Raw genomic sequence first — 19,788 nt, forward strand, 5'->3', positions numbered from 1 at the left:
AGTAGATATGAATGAAGATTGTCATAAATTGGTGTGTAGATTGTCTAAAGTGTATTAGACATTCATGAGTGCTTATTAATTAGATTTGAGCAAATGTTTGAGCATTGGAATAAACCCACGCTTGTTGGGATCACTTCATAGAATTTATCACGAGTGATCGCAAGACGATAATATCATATGGCCTTAAAACCTAGATATATGGTTTATTGTTTACTAATTGGTTATGCGTTGATAATGCGTAAACACATCAGTAGCTTGATGTTATAAAACACATTTATGTGTATGATTTGATTAGTGAATAGTAAGTGTATATAAGTCGAAGTTTATATGCTCCTTTTATCCTATGAGGATAAAAGTGATATCAAGACCCCTCGATGATTTGATTTGACTTATGTGTCGGGCCCGGTCAGGACTGAATTGATGTGTTTGATTAAGTTCTATGCCAAACGAATCTGAGATCGAGAAACAAACTGCTAGACAATAAGTATGACTATGTTCAATGTAATTGTCTACATGATATTTAGAATAGAGGATTATACGATCTCATATCTTAAGGAAAGGTTATTGATAAGATCAAGAGTTTTGAGAACTGCGATTGCTAATCGGATCCAGAAGTTGCATATGCATTTGTAGTTATTAGACTTATCCAAGTGGGAGACTGTTGGATTAGTGTCTAAGTCCATAACTACATTTGGTTTGTACTTGACCCGGTTGTGCATGGTCCTTTTAGGTTTCCTTCACCAAAGCAACTTGACTGGAGGAATAATAGAGAAAGAGGTTATTATGGTTTATTAATATGTATTAAAAGAGAAATCATATTTGTTTAATTAACATTGGTCAAGAATTGAATTAATTTTGTGATTAAAAGAAGTTAATTGAACTAAGGGGACTAAATTGTAATTATGTGATAGTTACAAGGTTAGGCAACGAAACCCTAAATGATAAGGTGGACGAATTTTAAGGATAAGGTCTTAAGAATTCATCCATAATGAGATTTTAGAATTAGCTTACGGGCTGCTTGGTGGCTAAGTAACCAGATAAGGATAACGATTGAAACCCGAATTCCTACACCTATATAAGAACCCCTAAGGCACGAGAATTCGGCCACTTGAACCCTAGAAGTCCTAGAGCCGAATTTCTCATCTCTCCTCTCTCTCTTGCTTCCTCCAATTGTTATTGGTGTTTGTAATTCATTAGAGGCACAACACTTGAGGTGCTAAAATTCTCAAGGCTTCACGAGGTGTCCAGTTAGCTGTTATGATATGTAATTACTCATTAAAATACTATGATTTTGCTATGTTTATTGCTATAAAGTTTATCGTCATTTAAAAAAATAGTTTATGAAATTTAATTCATTACACACACATTATGACATTCTTCTCAAATTGTTTGAATATTGTTAAAATGCTTAAACCCTAATTGTGACGTACTTCTCAAATGACGTAATTTTGATATGAGTAGTTATGCTACAAGCCTACATGTTTCTCTTTAACCCCTTTACAAGGCACTCGAATTATATAGTTCCTATATGCATAATTTTGACTTCTAGATTTATAGTTTAAATTTAACTCATTTTAGTAGTGTTCTTTCAAAACAATGTTCTTCTTGTGTTTAAAGTTTAAACTTAAACCTGTTTTCTTTTGAAATGTTCCGTTCTTAAACTTATAATGATGTTGTTTTTATAGGATCTTATGATTATTATTTTGCAAAGCATAAAATGATTTTATGTCTGATCTAATAACCTACTCAAAACCAATTATTATTTTGCAAAGCATAATAACGTTTTTATATAGTTTCTACAGTCGGTTACAAGGAAACAAATACGAATTTTATTTATTTATTTTTTTTAAAGACTTTTGTTAGGTTTGAGGCCGTGTGGACCGACAAGCTATCTGTCAAAAGTCTTCACTCCTTTTTTAAAAAAAATTATGGGCCCCGAAATTTGAACTACCGCCCAAATACTTCACTTCGCACTCCCAAAGTTCCAAGTGCGCGTTTAAAGCCGCCTCATTTCTCCCCTCTTCTTTGCTTTCTCTCTTAATTTCTTCAATTCACTATAAATTAGATTTGGGAAACGCCGGCGATGGTAAATGGGTAAGACAACCAGGTGGCTCCGGTCTCTTTTCGGCTCCAAAAAGTCTTCAAGTAAGTCGGATTCCAAAAGACAAGCGCCGGAAAACCACGGTTTGTACCCCAAACTATCCGATGACAACAAGCACGCCATAGCAGTTGCGGCTGCCACCGCTGCTGTGGCGGAGGCAGCGCTCGCGGCGGCACATGCGGCTGCGGAGGTTGTGAGATTGACAAGCGCCGGTGGTAGCAATAGCAGAGCGTATTATGTCGGTGGGCGACGCCGGGAAGTGGCGGCCGTGAAGATACAATCGGCGTTTCGGGCTTACCTGGTACGTTTCGTAACTGTTAATTTACCCAAGTGCCCTTGTATTCCAAATATAAATTAATTTTTAATTACTCCAACAAATCTTCATTGATTTTGCGCATTGGGTCCCGCCACTTCATTCATCGGTGGTAGAGCGCCCTCGGACTTTTTATATTTCTCTTTTGGACCCTTGTTATTCCCGATATCAACTTCACTTCTTTATCTTTTATAGCATCTTCACCTATAACATTAAAAATCGTTTTTTTATATTTTTTTTATCTACTGGACCCTTTTTTTTATATCAAATCTGTCCATCCCAATATCATTTCAACACTTTTTATATTATTTTGATATTGACAAATATTAAAACATAAATTTCGGTAGATCTTATTATTTATTTGCAATTTGATATTTAGTATCTATTTGCTTTATATACAACTTGCTTATTGTTTTATTTCCACTATCACTATAAATCTATGTGAATATATTATTAGTTGTACGTGTGATAAAATGTGTAACCAGTTTGAGTTAATTATATGGAAAAGCTTAGGAAAACCAACTTATTATCCTCTGATGTTTAAAACCTTTTTCTTAATTCAGTGTCTACTAAAAACATTATACTTTATAATTTTGATTAAATTAATGCTTCGCAGTTCAAAAGGTTTGTTGCATAATCTACTTGTAACCAAATTGATTACATGACATTGTTAATTTCTAGACACTGTAATCACTATTTCCAGAAGTTGTGTCACTATTCTATCTAAGTTTTATAATTTGAATAAATGTTCTTATGTACTTATTATAGTTCCACGTAAGCTATGCAACCAATATTCTTACGTTATATGCGAACCAATAATATAACGAAAATAAAAAGTATAATGGTTTTAATAGACATAGAAATAACATAATGTCTTTTTTAAGCATTGACCGGAGGAAAGACGACGGTTTTTTTTTCCTCTTATTTATATGCAATTAAAAGATGAAACGTTGATGTATAAATATTAAATAACCTTGATGTGTATACAGTATGCTGAAAGAGTTACATGTGTAGGCTAGGAGAGCATTGAGGGCACTTAAAGGATTAGTGAAGCTTCAGGCGCTTGTACGTGGTCACATCATACGGAAACAAAGCGCAGACATGCTTCGAAGAATGCAAGCCATGGCTCGGCTTCAGGCTCAAGCCTGTGCCAACCGAGCCCACTCATCGGCTTCACCACATTCAACCGTCAAATCCTTCCGGTCCCACCATCCCGTAAGTAAAAATAAGAAAAAACCCTAATTCATAACCATTTTATCTTCTTGTATAATTCGAGTGTGTTCTTATGGATTCCATTACAAAACATACACAGCGATCCAACTCGATGTCTTACATCAAAGGTGAACCACGATTCCATCATAGCGGACCATATTGGTTAGACAATTGGATGGAGGATACTTCATGGACAAGCAAACATGATGATAAAAGCGACAAGATTCTTGAAGTGGATACTTGGAAGCCAAGGAAGATTACAACCCCAAAAAAACCTAGTAAATCTCGGTTAACCGATTCAAGTTGGGGAACAGAGAAAACACGTGGAAGTGGGTATAAAAGCCAAAGTAGGAGTCCGTTTACTCCGGCTCATAGTGGTGAGTACCCACGGAGCCTATTTGGGGAGTACCCGAGTCACCCTAACTACATGGCTAACACAGAGTCATCTCAGGCGAGGGTTCGGATCCGGTCAATCAGTGCTCCGAGGCAAAGGAGGCATTGGGATTACTCAGATACTCAGTCTGAGAGGGGTTTTCGAAGGTAGGTTTGGCGGATCTTTGATCAACCAAAAATGGCGTCGTGTGGTTTTGTATAGTTAACATTTTCAAGGTTATTTGTGTGATTGCAAAAACGAATTGTGTTATGGCTTGTGTAGACACGGTATTACAAACATGTTGCATTGATTTTGATGTTTGACTCTGAATGAAACTAATGTCAATGGGACAAAAATTGTAATTTTTTTTTTGACTACGAGGGAAATTGAAGTCATGTAACATATGTGTCGCTCCATCTGGTATTGTCTTGTGTAACGAACAAAGGTTTAAAAGGTCTTATTATATGTACTTTTAATATATGTATGTAATTACATTAACAAAGAAAATGACTATAAAATGAATTACATGTATTACAACCAAATTAAAAGGTATAAAGTAAATTCTATGAAGTAACCTACATGGTTAAATCAATGAAGTAAAATGCTAGTAGTGACCAAACAGAAAGTGAATGCGAAGCTCTTACTAGCCGCATTCGGTGGTGGGATCAGTGAGAAAGCCAAGCGAGACACCACAAAAACCAGGTAAAGTACAAAAGGCATTAGCTTCGTCTGGGGTGTAGGTAGCATTGATAACACCAATGAAGCAAAAGCATAAAGCGTGTCTATCAATGTCATTGTAAGCAAAATAACCAAGAGTAGTCATGGCTTTGCAACAGCTGGACCCTAAATACGGGTATTTTGTCTCGTTGTTGACAAACTCAGAGCAAGTAGATAACAGAGCGGCCACGGTTATACAGTCCACTGCCAATACCACCACCGTATCCACAACCACAATCACCAACAACCAACTACCAATAACCACCCTTAAACTCACCATCTTCATCATTCTTTATCATCACTAAAAATGTGATTGGATGTGTATAAAGTGGCATATAGGGTAGGTAGGCAACAGGAAATGCATGCTCTAAGATTCTAAAGGATTTTTCTTTTCATTCTTCCCATTAAGCTGGAGACCAAATAAACAGTCTAAATGGCTCATTTTTCCTTAACATTCCGACAAATTTTAACATGAGATTTGAAAAAAAAAAAAAAAAAAAAAAAAAAACAAAAAGACAAATAGGAAAATAGGAAAATGTCAAAATGGATAGTGTCTCAATTGCACGGGTGAGAGGAGAGATATACCATGTAGAAAGTGGGAAGATAATGTAATGTAAGACTTAAAGAGTTGATTTTTTCGATGACATGACCTTATAAAAGAGTGTGAATGCTTAGAATTAGGGTGGTAAAATAGTTGGTATTTAAGTATTATTATCATTCTGTTTTTTTTATTGCATTTTTTACATTTTGGGAGGGCTACTAGATTTGAGTCCGACCATTGTTTCTTTTTTATTTTCTGTTTGTATGTGTTAGTACCCATTTCTAGCTTGTGGCAAATGTCTTCTGCAACATTATTGCTAATTCTTGCATTTTTTTTTGTTTGTTCATTTGGCCCTCTTCAGGGTGACATTTGATTGTGCTTCTTTGCATGTTAGCTTGGTATTTTGCATGCCTTCTAAGTCTTGTGATGTTCGTTTGTATTCGTATGAGTATATTGGCTATATTCTTTACTTCCTCACTCATTGTATGCTTCATCACTTGGCGTATGTTGTATTTGTTAGAAGTGTTTTGCCAGCCCCATGTTTTATTGTTTTGGTTTACTAAATCAATGTGAATACAGCCAGTTTGCCCATTCCTACCACTAGGGGTGGCAAATCGGACCATCGTGTCATGTTTTTGTCTGACACGACACGACACAACAAAGTTTTTTGTAATACGAACACGACACGACATGATATCGTGTCTTTTTCAACTAACACCAAAACGAACCGATTTAAAAACAACAAATACAACACGACACGAAAAAGATGATATAATATAACAATTAATTTGTTTAATTAATACTTAATCATACATAACACGATAAACACGACAAACACGAAAAACATGACTGGTAAATGCTAAATCGTGTCAATTTTGCGTCGAATTTTGAACACAAACACGTCATGTATTTTATACTTTGACACGAACATAACTCAAATTTCAGTTTCGTCCTAATTTTGTTTCGTGTTTTGTATTTTTTTTGTGTCATGTCATCAATTGCCACCCCTACCTACCAGGCTGCCACTAACATTCTTTATTATCAGCCCAAGTATTTGAAAAAAAATTCCCTAAGGGTGGACGGAATCATAGTGGATTTAGCAATGGAGGGGTTGAGCAGGGTTGACCAGGAAGGATGAGAGAGATCGGCGGGAGGAGAGCAAGAAAGAAAGAGAAGGGTTTGCGGGTTCAAGAAACAGGAGGTTGGAAGCAAAGAAGGAAAAAGGGGAAGCCGGGTTGAGAGGGATGATCCAGCTTCAGCGGGTTCAGCAAGATCACGGACTCCCTCCACCTTTGGTTTGGCGGCTTCAACAGGTTAGACGGGAACAATTCCATCCACCCTAATAGCCGTCATCCCTCACCGTATTACTATTTATTGAATTATTCATTTATTTTCCTATTAATCTTGTGGATTGACGTTTAATTTTATTATGCTTATCTTCAAAGAAAATCAGGCATTAAATCTTTAACAGAAGCCCACTAACTTACCTCCCCCTTACCCTATTTTTGTAAGACTGGGGTTTTGCTTAACCCACAAAGTCATTTTGTTTAGAGATTAAAAAAAATGGAACCGTATATACTATATAGTTGTCCAAATTAAGTGTCTAACCCATGAAGCTCATTAAACAAAAGAGGGAAAAGGTCCCTATGTTAGGGAGCTGCATAAACATGTGATGTATTTGTACTCATGGTGTTTCAGTCTCATACCAAATGCAGTTTGTACCATTAACACAATTGATATCAGTTTCCGTCTCATACCAAATGCATGGAGTGTGGTTCAAAAGTCGATATTGTTTTCATATTGAAAATTGTAAATGTCTCGATGGAATTGACATAAAAAGTAACAACCATTCAAAAGTTCTCTCCTAGCATGTAAAAAAACACAAGTACCAAATAGGAAACTTCAACGTTTCCCACCACCACCTCCAAGCTTAGGTCCCTTCCCTCCTTTAGCCACATTTCCACTCTTTCCTTGTGTCTTTTGCTTCGATACTACCTCTGCTTTCTTTGCCTTCTTCTCATCTTTAGTCTTCTTGATCCTCTCCTTGATTTCACTTCATTCATATACAAATAACAACCGATTTAGTTATGCCAAATTGGTAAAACAATTAATGTCACAAAAAGAAAAAGCTATCTTACCGAAGAGCTGCCTCCCTAGCAGCATCACGAACTTCGGGTTTCTCACTTCTTTTCTTCTGAATGACTTCCAATGTGGCTCCCACAATAGCCCTGGAGTATGGCTTCTTTGTGGCACGACGCCTCTTCTTCACAGCTTCTTGAGCAATGTCCTGTTAGTTTTTTTTTTTTTTAAGAAAGGGCAAATTAGTAATTTTATCAAAATACAGTGAGAATCATTATTGTTGATTGATGGGATTTCTCACCTTCTTATGTTGCTTCCGGTACATGGCTGTCCATGTGAGCTTTGAGGGCTTCAGTTTATTATGGAAATACCTCTTGCATTTGGAATTTGCAAACAAAAAGACCTAAAATTGAAAACATGCAAATTAGTTGCAGTAAACAAGTTAAAGATAAAGATATATAAAAGCTAAAGCACACATTGTTTTAAACTAATTCCATACCTGAGAGTCTGATCGAATGAATCTAATACCCCTTCCAGGATAAATCTTCTGGCCACTGAATCTGCAGAGCTCAGTCCTATTGTTACAGATAGACAAGGTTAAATTCTAAAACAGCCCAAAAAAATCCCTTAGGAAAATAAAAATATACGGATAATAATGACTTTCATAAATCAAATAGATTCAGATTAAACGATTGGAGATATAGCAATCACGATTAAAATCTTAACAAAAACGTATAATCCGATATTTTCATAAACACTGTAACACTCGTGAAGAAGCAAGAACGTGTGAGTAGAGAGACTTGACGGATGTTTCTATCGCTATAACATCAAACCGTATAGTTAATCGTAGATAACATTTATCATCCGCTGATGCAATGAGCACTTATAAAAGTGTAATGCTCATGTGAATTGAACAAAAACTGTATCCATATGAACATGAAACAAATTCGTTAGATTCCGTGAAAAAAATCCATGAAACGCATAAATCATTAAATCTTCAGAATAATAGAGTATAGCTGAGTGCTGCAACGATCGGATTTCAAGCTTTAATTTGAGCATATTTTGTTCGAATAGGATGGATTGAAAACACTAATATGAACTATGACCACATTTACAAGGCTAAGAACCTTGTTGGGGAAATGAACGTTAGCCAAATGTCTAGCGACTAGCGAGATTGGTCACGTTCTTCCATTCAAATCAACACATCAAACGCTTAACAGTTGCATATACAGACGACGAGCAATTAGGATGAATCAAATTAACGCATAGAAGGAATCTTACTTTAACACCATGGCGGCGGCGGCAGCAAACTTCTTTGTCTTCGATAAATAAAACCCTAGAGACCCTAATTCGGTTGGTTCTTATACAGCATCAATTTGGTCGTATAGTATAAGAAAGGGTTTTGAATAGGCCATATACCCTACTCCACGAAACAAAACATACATTTCTAGTCCCTCCAGTTTAGTGTTTCGGAGTTTCTATCTTGTTATGCGATTTTTTTTTTTCTTAATTTATTTATTTAGGTGGAGGTGACATAAAGAACCAATAAATGTTTTTTAAAGTCAAGTGCAAAGTGGGGTAATCCGAAGACGTTGTGATGGGAATAAAGAAGAGGAGAGGTGAGCTCTCTAGCGGTGGTGTAATTTTTCTGGTCAATTTTGAGATTTTTCCAACGATTTTTAATCAAAACCTTTTTATTTCAGTTTATGGTCAGTTTATCAGTTATGTTGAATCAAAACATAAAGCCTCTTACATCGAGGGTAAAATCAAGGTACTCTTCATTTCATCTTTTTAACTTTTGTAAATGAAAATTTGATTCTCTTCTTTCATCGAATCAAACTGTAGTTATATGTGGAGGAGTCTTGAAGCTTGTAGGGGAAGGTACTTAAACATAAAACATGGGAAGATGGTTGGAATGACGGCATTTAAATGTACTAATGATATGGGGATGATGCTTTAATTACAGTAACCCTATAATAAATTTTTTTAGTGAGTTTTCATAAATATATTCAGAAAAAAACCTTAAATGGGTTGGAGTTACCGGATGAAAGCATGAAGCATCATTGTTAGGGAGGTCCGGATGGATGCAACTATCAATCAGGTAAGTTGTTTGGAAACTGTTACTGACCCAAATTTGAGTTGAAGTCTTTCGTTATCGAATTCAAGATAAAGTTTAATATCTATTGGTATTCGTGATTATAATCGATCCAAGCATATATGACTATTTTATGGCTTATTACATAAGGTTTTTCTTTAAAATTATTGAAGGGTTTTTGTTATAAATTTGAATTTACTTTATATTTCAGCCATCGTATTGTGCATTATAAAGGTTATCGATGTCTGAATGTAAGCAATTGTCAATCAGGTGAGGTCTTTGACAAGTCTAACCAAGCCAAATCTGAGTGAAATGGTTTGATTATTTAATGCAACATCAAAATTAATTGTAAAAATATGCATGTGATAACTAGAAAAAGGGTTAGAAACCAGCTTTGGTTTGTGTAGATACATTTAGGACTGAAGTATTTGATCAGCTGTAGTAGAATCCAACAACAACTAAGATTAAGAAAAAAAAAGTTCTATTTGATTCTGCAAACTCTGATATAAATCATAAAAGGCGATGAATATCGATGTTTGGATGAATAATTAAGTTACGAAATTCATCATATGCTATGAAAACTTTTACCTTTATGATAAATTTAGTAACCATCCTCACCTTCATGCATCAATATGAAGTCACACCCTATAAAAACTTTTGTGGAAGGTGTTGAGAGGTTCAAAAAGAAAAATTATGATATTATTTTTGAAGAGATATGTCTAAGTTTCTAAAGAAATGGTAAACACTTGAGTCATCTGATTCCATTTTGATAGGTCTTCAACCTTCACAGGTAGTTCTTTTATTGTTGGCTTATGCATAATTCTGCTACTTGCTCCAATGAAAGATAGAAAATATTTCTCTCTAGCATTGGTGATAATCTTTTGTATATATCTGACAATATAGAAGAAATTTGTTTACAGATGGTGTTTAGACCCAAGTTTTGGTGAGCATTTACATCGGCCATGATTGGTCTCTAGCAGCTAAATTAATGAGCAGTTGAGCATATTGGATGCCTATACAAAAGGCTTACTACATGGTGAATAAAGTTTTAACTAATCGACACCTCTTCGATGGTGAGTTTAGGTGGATTGATGTCATTGTTGATCATGCTTGTTTAATTTTGGCATCATACTTTCAACTTTTCCGCTAAATTTTTTTTATCTCTAGAAATGAAAGTAGAGTGCAATAACAGTTAAATCAACACAACTGCATTACTACTTCTTGCATCTAACTTTTCTTTTTAAAATTTTAAGTCTTTTAATTTTTGGTATAAATGTAAAGAAATAGCAACGTACTTTGAATTTTAACTAATTTTGTATCAGAAATTTAAAATAAATAAATAAATTAAATCATAGTTTGAATTCTTATTTTCTATATTTTGTTAAATTTCACAGGTTTTGAACCTTATTGTGTGTGAATTTCCTCCCGAACACCCTTTATCCACATCCATACCTCTACGTCATTCTATTGGACATACTTCAGTACAAGTTTCCCTTCCATCTTACACATATAATGAAGACTATTTGCATGAAAACAACACTAGTGAGATTCTGGGATGGACGATTATATTTATTTCAGGACAAAAAGATAGAGGAGTGGAAGGTCATTTGAAAGATATGGAGAACAAAACTCATCATAGTTTCATTTGTTTTGGAATTTGTTCTTCAAAAATTGCTTGTATGAACATTAAAGGGGTTATTTTCCTATTTTTGTAATATCTACTTTTAAATGCAATCCAGTTTCACATATAGCTACATTATGTTTACCATTAAAACAAAAAACAAAACCCCGCTTGACCTATGCAAAGTATGGATCCTTCCCTAGTTGTTAGTAATTTAGTACATAAATTTGTATTATGTATTTATGCCTAATTCTCTTGTATTTTGTATGTATGTAGCCCGGTCCATGTTTTGTGTATCTTGTGTATTAATATTTATATTGGTTCAATAATGAGATGAGGTGACACACAAGTTTATTCATGTTAACATGGTATCAGAGCAGTAATACCAAATATATCATCTCCATCATCTCATCTTAACCCTAATGTTGCCTATCCATTCTTTGTTTGGCACACCATGACAAGACACACAAGCAAAGGCATCCCCATTACCGAGAAACCCGATGGGATCTCAAACATATAGGCCTCAATCCCTTTTGTTATTGACTATGATTGCATTAATTATGATGTATTAAAGGAACTATTTGAGACTCATTGTTGTGGTTTCATGGTTTTAGATCATCTCAAACCGCCGAAGGACCCTACCTCTTCCAACCTGGAAGAATGGGAACGTATTGACTCCATAGTCAAGAGTTGGATGTACAACATGTTATCTCCACTGTTGCTTCAAATGCCGTTGAAGAAGAAATCCAATGTGTAAGGATTGTGGACTCAACTTAAAACCCCATTTCGGTCAAACGCAGATTCACGACCCATGCAATTAGACACCCAACTTCGTTTCATAACCATGGGTGATTCAATTGTTGATGTATATTTCACAAAGATAAGAACTATACAAATTCCTTGGAAAAACTTGATGCGGAAATACCAGAAAAAAAAAAAAAAAAACTTGGTTATTTACACTGTCAGTGGATTGGCTCCTAAGTTTGGATATATTGTTAGTCAAATTTGCCACACGAAACCTCTTCCGTCTTTGTCCATACCCATGCAATGCTAGAAATTGAAGAACGACGCTTGATCGAACATGATCGACGCAAAAATGGAACTTCCCAATTCTCAAATACCTCCTCATTGTCTACCCTACTCGCCAATAAATTTGTTCACAATCCTTCCAGTTGAGATGTAGGAGGTCGTAGAGGTAGGGCGGTGGTCGCCACAGGCGTAGCGAAAGATTTGGCAGAGGTCGAGGCTATGACATCCCCAAATTTAAGGTTACTTTAAAACTTTGTTCTTTATGCTTATTTTACATCAGAGTGGTATTTATAAATGTAGAATTGGTCCCATAAAAATATTTCTGGAGAAAATGTTTTTCATTGATTATTAAAACTTGGGATGTCATAACCGATTCAAAACATAAGCAAAAAAATTACTAGCCTTATAGTAAATTAGTGTACTAAAGGCCTAAACTCTTGAAGCCATTGATCGCATAGAGAGAAAACGATGATGGAGTTGCCTATTGTCTGTGAGCAATCAATGTTTGATATTGTTTTTATTAATAAATAATGAGGTTAAACCTCATATAAATAGGGATACATAAGAGACCTAATCTAAACCCTATAGGGCTTGGGCCTAAACCCTAATCACTAACATCCCTGTAACACCCGTTCCGAGAAGGTTCGTTTCTAACCCTTAACTCTTTAAGTTGCATTCTTGGTCCATACACCGTGTGTACTCGGGGTGTACGCACGGCGTACTCATGCATGAGGAACCCAGGTTCACATGTGTACGATGGGCGTACTCATCATGTATGTGGTATGTACGTTGTTCAGCCTTTATAATCCCTTTATAGACCCAAGACCTTCACCCTCATTAGCCTCCACCTAAAAATCATCCCTCTAGCTAACTCTATTTGCGGAAAGTGCACCTTGAGCTCATTTGTGTGTTTTAGTGGTATTCTTGAAGAATAAGAATGTGGTGGAAGGACTTTAGAGCTTGGAAGAACTTTGGATATGGGATTCTCACCTTGCTAGTAACCTTTAAGAGGTAAAAATCTCCTAACTTGATCATCTTTTCTTATAGATCTAGTTATTCCTTCATTTAGGAAATTTTTGGTCCCAACCTTGGTGATTCTTTAGCATGGCATGCTCTTAACAAAATAAGTCGTCCTTTTAGACCTATTGAGGGGTCCTAAGTCATAAAAATGAGATCTTGATGCTTAGTACTTCCCCATGCATGCTATAGAATGTCTTTAGGGATTAAGAAGTTAGGATTGTTGGTATCAAGCACTTAATGGACATGTAAAGTCATAAAGTTTGAAACTTTAAGACTCTCAGTGGTAAGTAGCCTTGGATCTATAATTGGAACGTAAGAGATTAACACATTAAGCTCTTATTATGGACAATGGGAGTCCAATGCGTATGTTTTGCATAGTTTTAAGTATGTTGTAACACATGGTTCGTATTTAATTAAAAATTTATTCATTTTTATAAAGAAACTCGATGAGTTGGTAGCCCCAAAATCGTCGAGTAAAGATTAGAATGGACGCAGGTTTTAAGCAACCTACTTGACGAGTTGAGAGCCTCAATTCGACGAGTAGGCCGACAGGGGTGAAACCCAAATTTCGGGCTTTTGCACCCTATTTAAGCATCTTAATCCCCTCATGCTAGCCTCATTCCCAACCTCTAAGTCCTAAACCCTAAATCCAGAAACCCTAATGTAATTGTGAGCTTGTAAGCCATTTTTTAGTGAAATTTTGTGTGTGTTGAAGCTTGTGAAGGAAGGAGAAGCTTGTGGAATCAAGAAGAAGTTAGTAGATTTAGAGACTCCATTTCATTCTCATCATTTTCTTGCAAGTAAGTCTCAAACTTGCTTAGTAACTTCTTAGATCTCCTTATTGTCCTTTTATTGGGTTTTTGGTCCAAGAAGCTTGATCTTTGGGAAATGGACGTCCCAAGTGAGTATACCTTCAGATCTAGAACCTAGAAGGGCTATCATGGCATAAAGGTGCATATTTATAGCCATTGAAGCCCCATGCAAGCTTTAGGATGTTATTTTGTCCTTTTAAGCTTTAGAAGGCTATACATGGAGAAAAAGTGGAAGTTATACGTGATCTTGTAGTGTCTAGGTTCCATATCTCAATTTATATGTCTTGATTTAAAGTATTGATGGTGTTGGGATCAAGATCTAGGTCTTAAAGAATTAAGGTTTGAGCTAAACCCATTATGTAAGGCTAATAACGGGTAAAATTGGAAACTTTACCCTTAAAAGGACATTCTAAGAGTATATGCGAAGTATGAAGCTCATATATGAAGAATAGGGACTTAATCAATTAATATATCTTAATATACTAAAGAACTCATCGAGTCCATAGGGGAGCTCGACGAGTTGGTTCGAAATGTACCGACCCCATAGAAGGAAAAACTCGGCGAGTTAGAACGATTTGTCTTAACTATGTAAAGGGTAGAACTCGACGAGTCTAGGAGGGACTCGACAAGTTGACTCATTTTATCACTATTCTGCTAAGCATGGAACCTCGCGATTCAGAGGGATAACTTGACGAGTTGAGTTAACTCGGGACATTGACTTTGACTTCGACTGGATGTTAACTTTGACCTTAACCTTGGCTTTGACAAAGGTTGACCTGTGAAGGGGTCTTATGTATAAAATGGTATCTAAGAGGTTATTTCTGTATAGGGAGTGAGTAGAGCGGTTGCACGAACATAGATGTTCAACTATTTCACTTGACATTTGAGGTGAGTTTTCCTCGAAGGCACCAATGCCAGCCCGTTTATGTATGTTAGCTTATGTCGGACTAAGGTATGATGTCAGGATGTGCTAGATGTAGGTTTATACGTTTCCGAACTTCGTTCCGATGTTGGGTCAAGCCCGAGGAATGTTTGTATGCTTGATGTCTTCGTGATTCGTGCATATGTCTGCTTATATGTTTCCAGACTTCGATCCAATGTTGGGGCAAGCCCGAGGAATGTTTATATGCTTCTGGATTTTGGTCTGATGTTGGGCGGGGCCCAAGGAATGTTTATATGTTTGTGTTATGTGTTTATGTTTATATGTATTTGTTGATATGCTTTTGTATACCGAGCTTTGCTCGATGCAGGGTGGGGCCCGATGCTGGACTTTGGTTCGATGTCGGGCGGGGCCCGATGTAGTGGGCTAGGCCCAAGTTATATGTTATATGTTTATGTGATTATGTGTATGGTATATGGTAGTTTGGGGAGATGCAATAAGCTTCATGCTTATAATTTTCAGTTTTGGTTTCAGGTACTTCTGCTAGTAAGGGGAAGAGCTCAGGATGACTACATTGTACAAACCACAACGTTTAGACCGTGGATGATTTACTCTGCTATTTGGACATGTGATTTTGATACAGTGTTTTGATATGATGTTTTGAGATACTATCAGTTATGTTTTCATGAGATAATTTGGGTTACTATGGTTTTATTTATAAATTAAAAATGAAAATTTTGGATCGTACTTTTTGGGATGTTTCATATGCCATGCGTACGGGGTCAACAGCCTGATCCTGGTCAAGGCTCGTGTACGCCTAGTGTACAAGCTGAGTATGCCCCACGTACTCAACTGAGTTGACTCGTTGACCTTGACATTTGACCAACGTTTTGACCTAGGGGTATTTTGGGTATTTTGAGTTGTAAATTAATATTAGGTCCTTGGTATTGGTTAGGTGACCGTTGAGCCAGTTTTTGGAATCGTCCATGGTATTGTGCATTTTTTTGTTCTCATCTAATTGTCAGGTGAGTTCTTCGTCATTATACTTGGGGGTAAAAGGCACCAATGTCAGTCTAATAGATTAGGTATACTGGTTTGAAGGATATTAATATGCTATATTGACCTATTAGATTTGTATAATTAATCGAATTAGATGTTTATATGTATATATATGTCGATATATGTTCATTGGGTTGAGGTCACTGCTTTGTGCGGTAAACAGACAGATCGGGGCAATCCAATCGGGAGATTGTGGGCTAGGCCAATCCAACTGGGAGGTTATAGACCCATTTTTGAGGCAATCCAACCGGGAGGTTGTGACCCCAACATGCATTGTATATTTTTATTTATCTGTTGTGCATGGTATCTTGGGGAATCTCAATAAGCGTTGGGCTTAAGATTTTAGTTTATGTTTCAGGTACTCCAGATGATCGGGACAATGCGAGGGCGTGACTGGGTGCATCTTCCTTGATTTGATTTGATATGATTTTCTAGGATACTATGATTTATGATTTTCTACTTTTGAAACAACGAATTGTAAACATTGATGTTTTGGATTGTATTTTTAAATGAAAAGAACTTTACAGTGATTTTGGGATGTTACAACCCCCCGTAGTTTGATCGGGAGGGGAAGATTAAACTACAAAAAAAACATAACATAACATAAATGAAGAAGTGATAGTAACGGTGACAAAGCTCTAACAATGATGACTAACAACAACTGCTCATCGGAAAAAGAGAGAAAAGAAGCGACGACCAACAGCAGTTCCTTTAGATAAGAAGAGAGGAGCGATGGTGATGATGATGATTATGCGACCGACAGCATAGGTGTCCGGAGAATGGAAGCATGAAAGAAAGAGAGTCAAGTTACAGTGAACGGAGACAACTTTTGCGAGATCGGCGACTGCAATGTTGATAGAGAAAGCGACGATTGTAGATCAAAGACTACTCAGTGGAGAAGGAGTCATTAAAGAGAGGCAACCCCAACATCAGAAGGGGATAAATCAGAAAAGAGATATGAAGAAGTGGCTAGCCGAGGAGGAAGCAAATGGTAACGAGTCAGAAGTAGACGAGGCAGTAGAAAAGCCAATGAAGGGGTTTTGGTTTGGTGTCAGTCGTCCGTTTTATTATTTAGGTTGAGAAGAGAAGAAACAAAAAATAAGGAACATAATGAAGGGCCCTCCAACGACTATTAGAGAAGGTTGCTGGATGTGGAGGGCGGCTACTACGAGTTGTTGTCCGCAATAGGGTTTTTAACCTAGAGCTCTAATACCATGTAAAATAATAGATTTTTTTATGTGACCCCCAAATTGAGTAGATATAAGATTGGAAAGGTGCAAGAATTTAGCAAAAACCTCAAATTTTTGTTGTATGGGATATACCCAAAGGTAATGTGTGTAATGATCAAGAAACATAACATAATATTTTAAACCACCATTACTAGAAATGGGAGATGTCCACAATTTAGAATGATTAATCTCAGTATGTAACACCAGATTCAAAGTACTTTTTAGTTTAGACCCTTGTCGTGTTAATGTTTTTCAGTATTGGTCTCTAGGGGGCAAAAATTGCCAACTTCTAAAATGTTGGAGTATGTTGGGCGTACTAGCCTGATATCTTGATCATGGATCCCATCTACGTATGTTGGGCGTACATGGAGTATGCATGGCGTACGTGAGCATGAGTGAAACCCTAATTTTTACTGTTTGCACACTATTTAAACATTATGATAGCCTCATTTGATCATTTTTAGCCAACCTCCACCTTCCTTTGTCCTGAAATCAAAACCATAGTGTGCTTTTGTGAGATTTGAGCCTTAAAGAGTGTTTGTTGGTCATTTATGACGGAGAAGAAGAAGAGGATCACTTGGAGAGGTATCTTGAGCTTGAAGATCTGGGATTAGCTCATCATTTGCAAGCCTTTTGAGGTAAAAAGATCACATCTTGATGATCCATGATGCTAGATCTAGTTATGTTTCTATTTTATGCATTTTAAGTCCCTGGAGTGATTGATGAGCTTCTTGACTCACTCTAAAAGTATCGGTGTTAGATCTAGGCCTCGTTTGGTTCTTTTCTTTATAAAAATGCGAGCTTTATGGTGTATCTTTAACCATGCATGTGTTGTAACACTTGGATTTGGGTATGTTTCCTTTTGCCCTTTATATTTAATTTATTGCAATTTAGTCCTTGGAGTTAGTACGTGGGGCGTACCATTTGGGTACGCTTAGCGTACGAGCTGAGAAGCTAGTATGTGGGACATACCACATAGTACACTTAGCGTATTAAGGAGGGCACCAGATCGCGGAGTAGAAGCCTTGTATGCTTGGCATACGAGGGTTACACATGGCGTACGTGGAGGATAAGAAAACCCTAATTTTAGGGTGTTTCACCTTATATAAGGTCCTTAAGCTCCTAGGGTTGGCCTCCTTACCATCCTTAATTGCCCTAAGACCTTAATCTCAAGCCCTAATAGCCTCTTTTGGGTGTTTTTGAGCGTTGATCTTGATTTTGGTGGTTTATGATCCTTGAAGTGAAAAAGAAGAGGTTGGTAGACTCATTCTTTGGAAGGAAGCTTAGAGATCCAGATTTAGCTCCATCTTTTGGTGACTTTTGAGGTATAAAGTCCCAACCTTTATCCTCATGTGTTTTGATCTCTTCATGTTATGGTTTTTGTGTTTTTTTGTCTCTTTTTGGGTTAGTTTGATGAGTTAAGTCGTTCGAGGGGCTTATTCATTTAGGTTTGGGCATATTATGAGTTTCTTAAGCTTAAAGCTGCAAGATTTATGGTGTTTATGGTCTCATGCATGCATTAAGTAATCTATTAAGTCCTTTTAAGCTTTAAGAGCTTCATTAAGCCATGCGTACACGTAAAGTTAGCAACTTTACATGATAAACTAGTCCAAGGAAGTCAGATCTAAGTTGTAGAGTAATGTCTTAATCAATTAAGAGTTGGAAATAGAAGTTGGCTGAATGAGGGAGTACGCTTAGCGTACAAGCCTTAAGGAGTGTACACTTTGCATACGAGCTGAGTACGCCCAACGTACTTAGTAGGGTGGTCCTCGAAGCCTGTTGGATGATCGGGCCATAATTGCGCCTTTGATGATTTTTTTGGTAATTGGGCCTTTTAGATTGTGGGTTTGGGCCATAGTCTTGGACCAAACTAGGTAAGGGGTAAAATGGTATTTTTACCCTAATTTTGGACTAATGGTTATGGATTGGAATCCAATTATTAATTAGACGTTATTTTGTATTGATATCTCGGGGATTTATTGGACCAGCAGCCAGAGATTTATCATTGTGATTCAATAGTTTGAGGTGAGTTTCCTCACTGTGTTTAGCGGGTCGAAGGCACCAAGCCAGCCTATGATTATGTTATGTTAGTGTTTTAGATGTCTGCGTGACTTTTGCATGTGTCATGTACTTGTATGCTTAACTGATTGGGCCCGATGCCGGGTGGGGCCCGATGATCATTTTGTATACTATGTATCTTTGTAATTATTGCATGTGTATGTGCTTATATGATATATGTTTATATGTATTCCAGGCGGGGACCGGTGATAGTCGGGGCCTATTATGTGTTTATTGTGTATGGTATGTGGTATTTTGGGGAACTTATTAAGCTTTGTGCTTACGGTTTTCAGTTTATGTTTTAGGTACTTCCAGTTCCGGAGGGAAGAGCTCGAGATGATTGTAGAGCACACACCACCTCGTTTCGCATTTTCTTGATTTACTCTAATGTGATATGATAATTGATACTTTGTTTTATCTGTATTTGTACAATGATGTTTTCGGGATACTGGTTTTATTAATTTAAAAATGAAATTTTTGGGTCTTATTTTTGGGATGTTACAAGTTGGTATCAGAGCCTTGGTTTGAGGGATTCGTACATACTCTCGGGTGTGTCTGAACTCAAACCAATGATTTGGTAAAGCTTTTAAAAAAGAATTTTATTTTTAAGAAAAGAGTTTTCTAAGACAAGAAATGTTGTGGTGCATGA

At 36.7% G+C, this 19,788-nt stretch overlaps 2 protein-coding genes across 2 annotated transcripts; one reads left to right on the forward strand and one right to left on the reverse strand.

Moving 5' to 3' along the window:
• Window positions 1-1,975: 1,975 nt before the first annotated feature.
• LOC145028549 (protein IQ-DOMAIN 24-like) lies at window positions 1,976-4,399 on the forward strand. The gene is made up of 3 exons (XM_078977244.1): window positions 1,976-2,402; window positions 3,429-3,629; window positions 3,727-4,399. The coding sequence occupies exons 1-3, from the start codon at window positions 2,091-2,093 to the stop codon at window positions 4,168-4,170; spliced, it is 957 nt and encodes a 318-aa protein (XP_078833370.1). The 5' UTR covers window positions 1,976-2,090; the 3' UTR covers window positions 4,171-4,399.
• Window positions 4,400-7,029: 2,630 nt separating this feature from the next.
• LOC145028550 (large ribosomal subunit protein eL24) lies at window positions 7,030-8,749 on the reverse strand. The gene is made up of 5 exons (XM_078977245.1): window positions 8,618-8,749; window positions 7,836-7,911; window positions 7,638-7,739; window positions 7,396-7,544; window positions 7,030-7,310 (listed from the first exon to the last, which is right to left on the reverse strand). Exons 1-5 carry the CDS (start codon window positions 8,626-8,628, stop codon window positions 7,160-7,162), a joined length of 489 nt encoding a protein of 162 aa, XP_078833371.1. The 5' UTR covers window positions 8,629-8,749; the 3' UTR covers window positions 7,030-7,159.
• Window positions 8,750-19,788: the final 11,039 nt, after the last annotated feature.

This window comes from Lactuca saligna, chromosome 2 (assembly GCF_052625555.1).
Source record: "Lactuca saligna cultivar CGN05327 chromosome 2, ASM5262555v1, whole genome shotgun sequence".
NCBI classification, from domain to species: domain Eukaryota; kingdom Viridiplantae; phylum Streptophyta; class Magnoliopsida; order Asterales; family Asteraceae; genus Lactuca; species Lactuca saligna.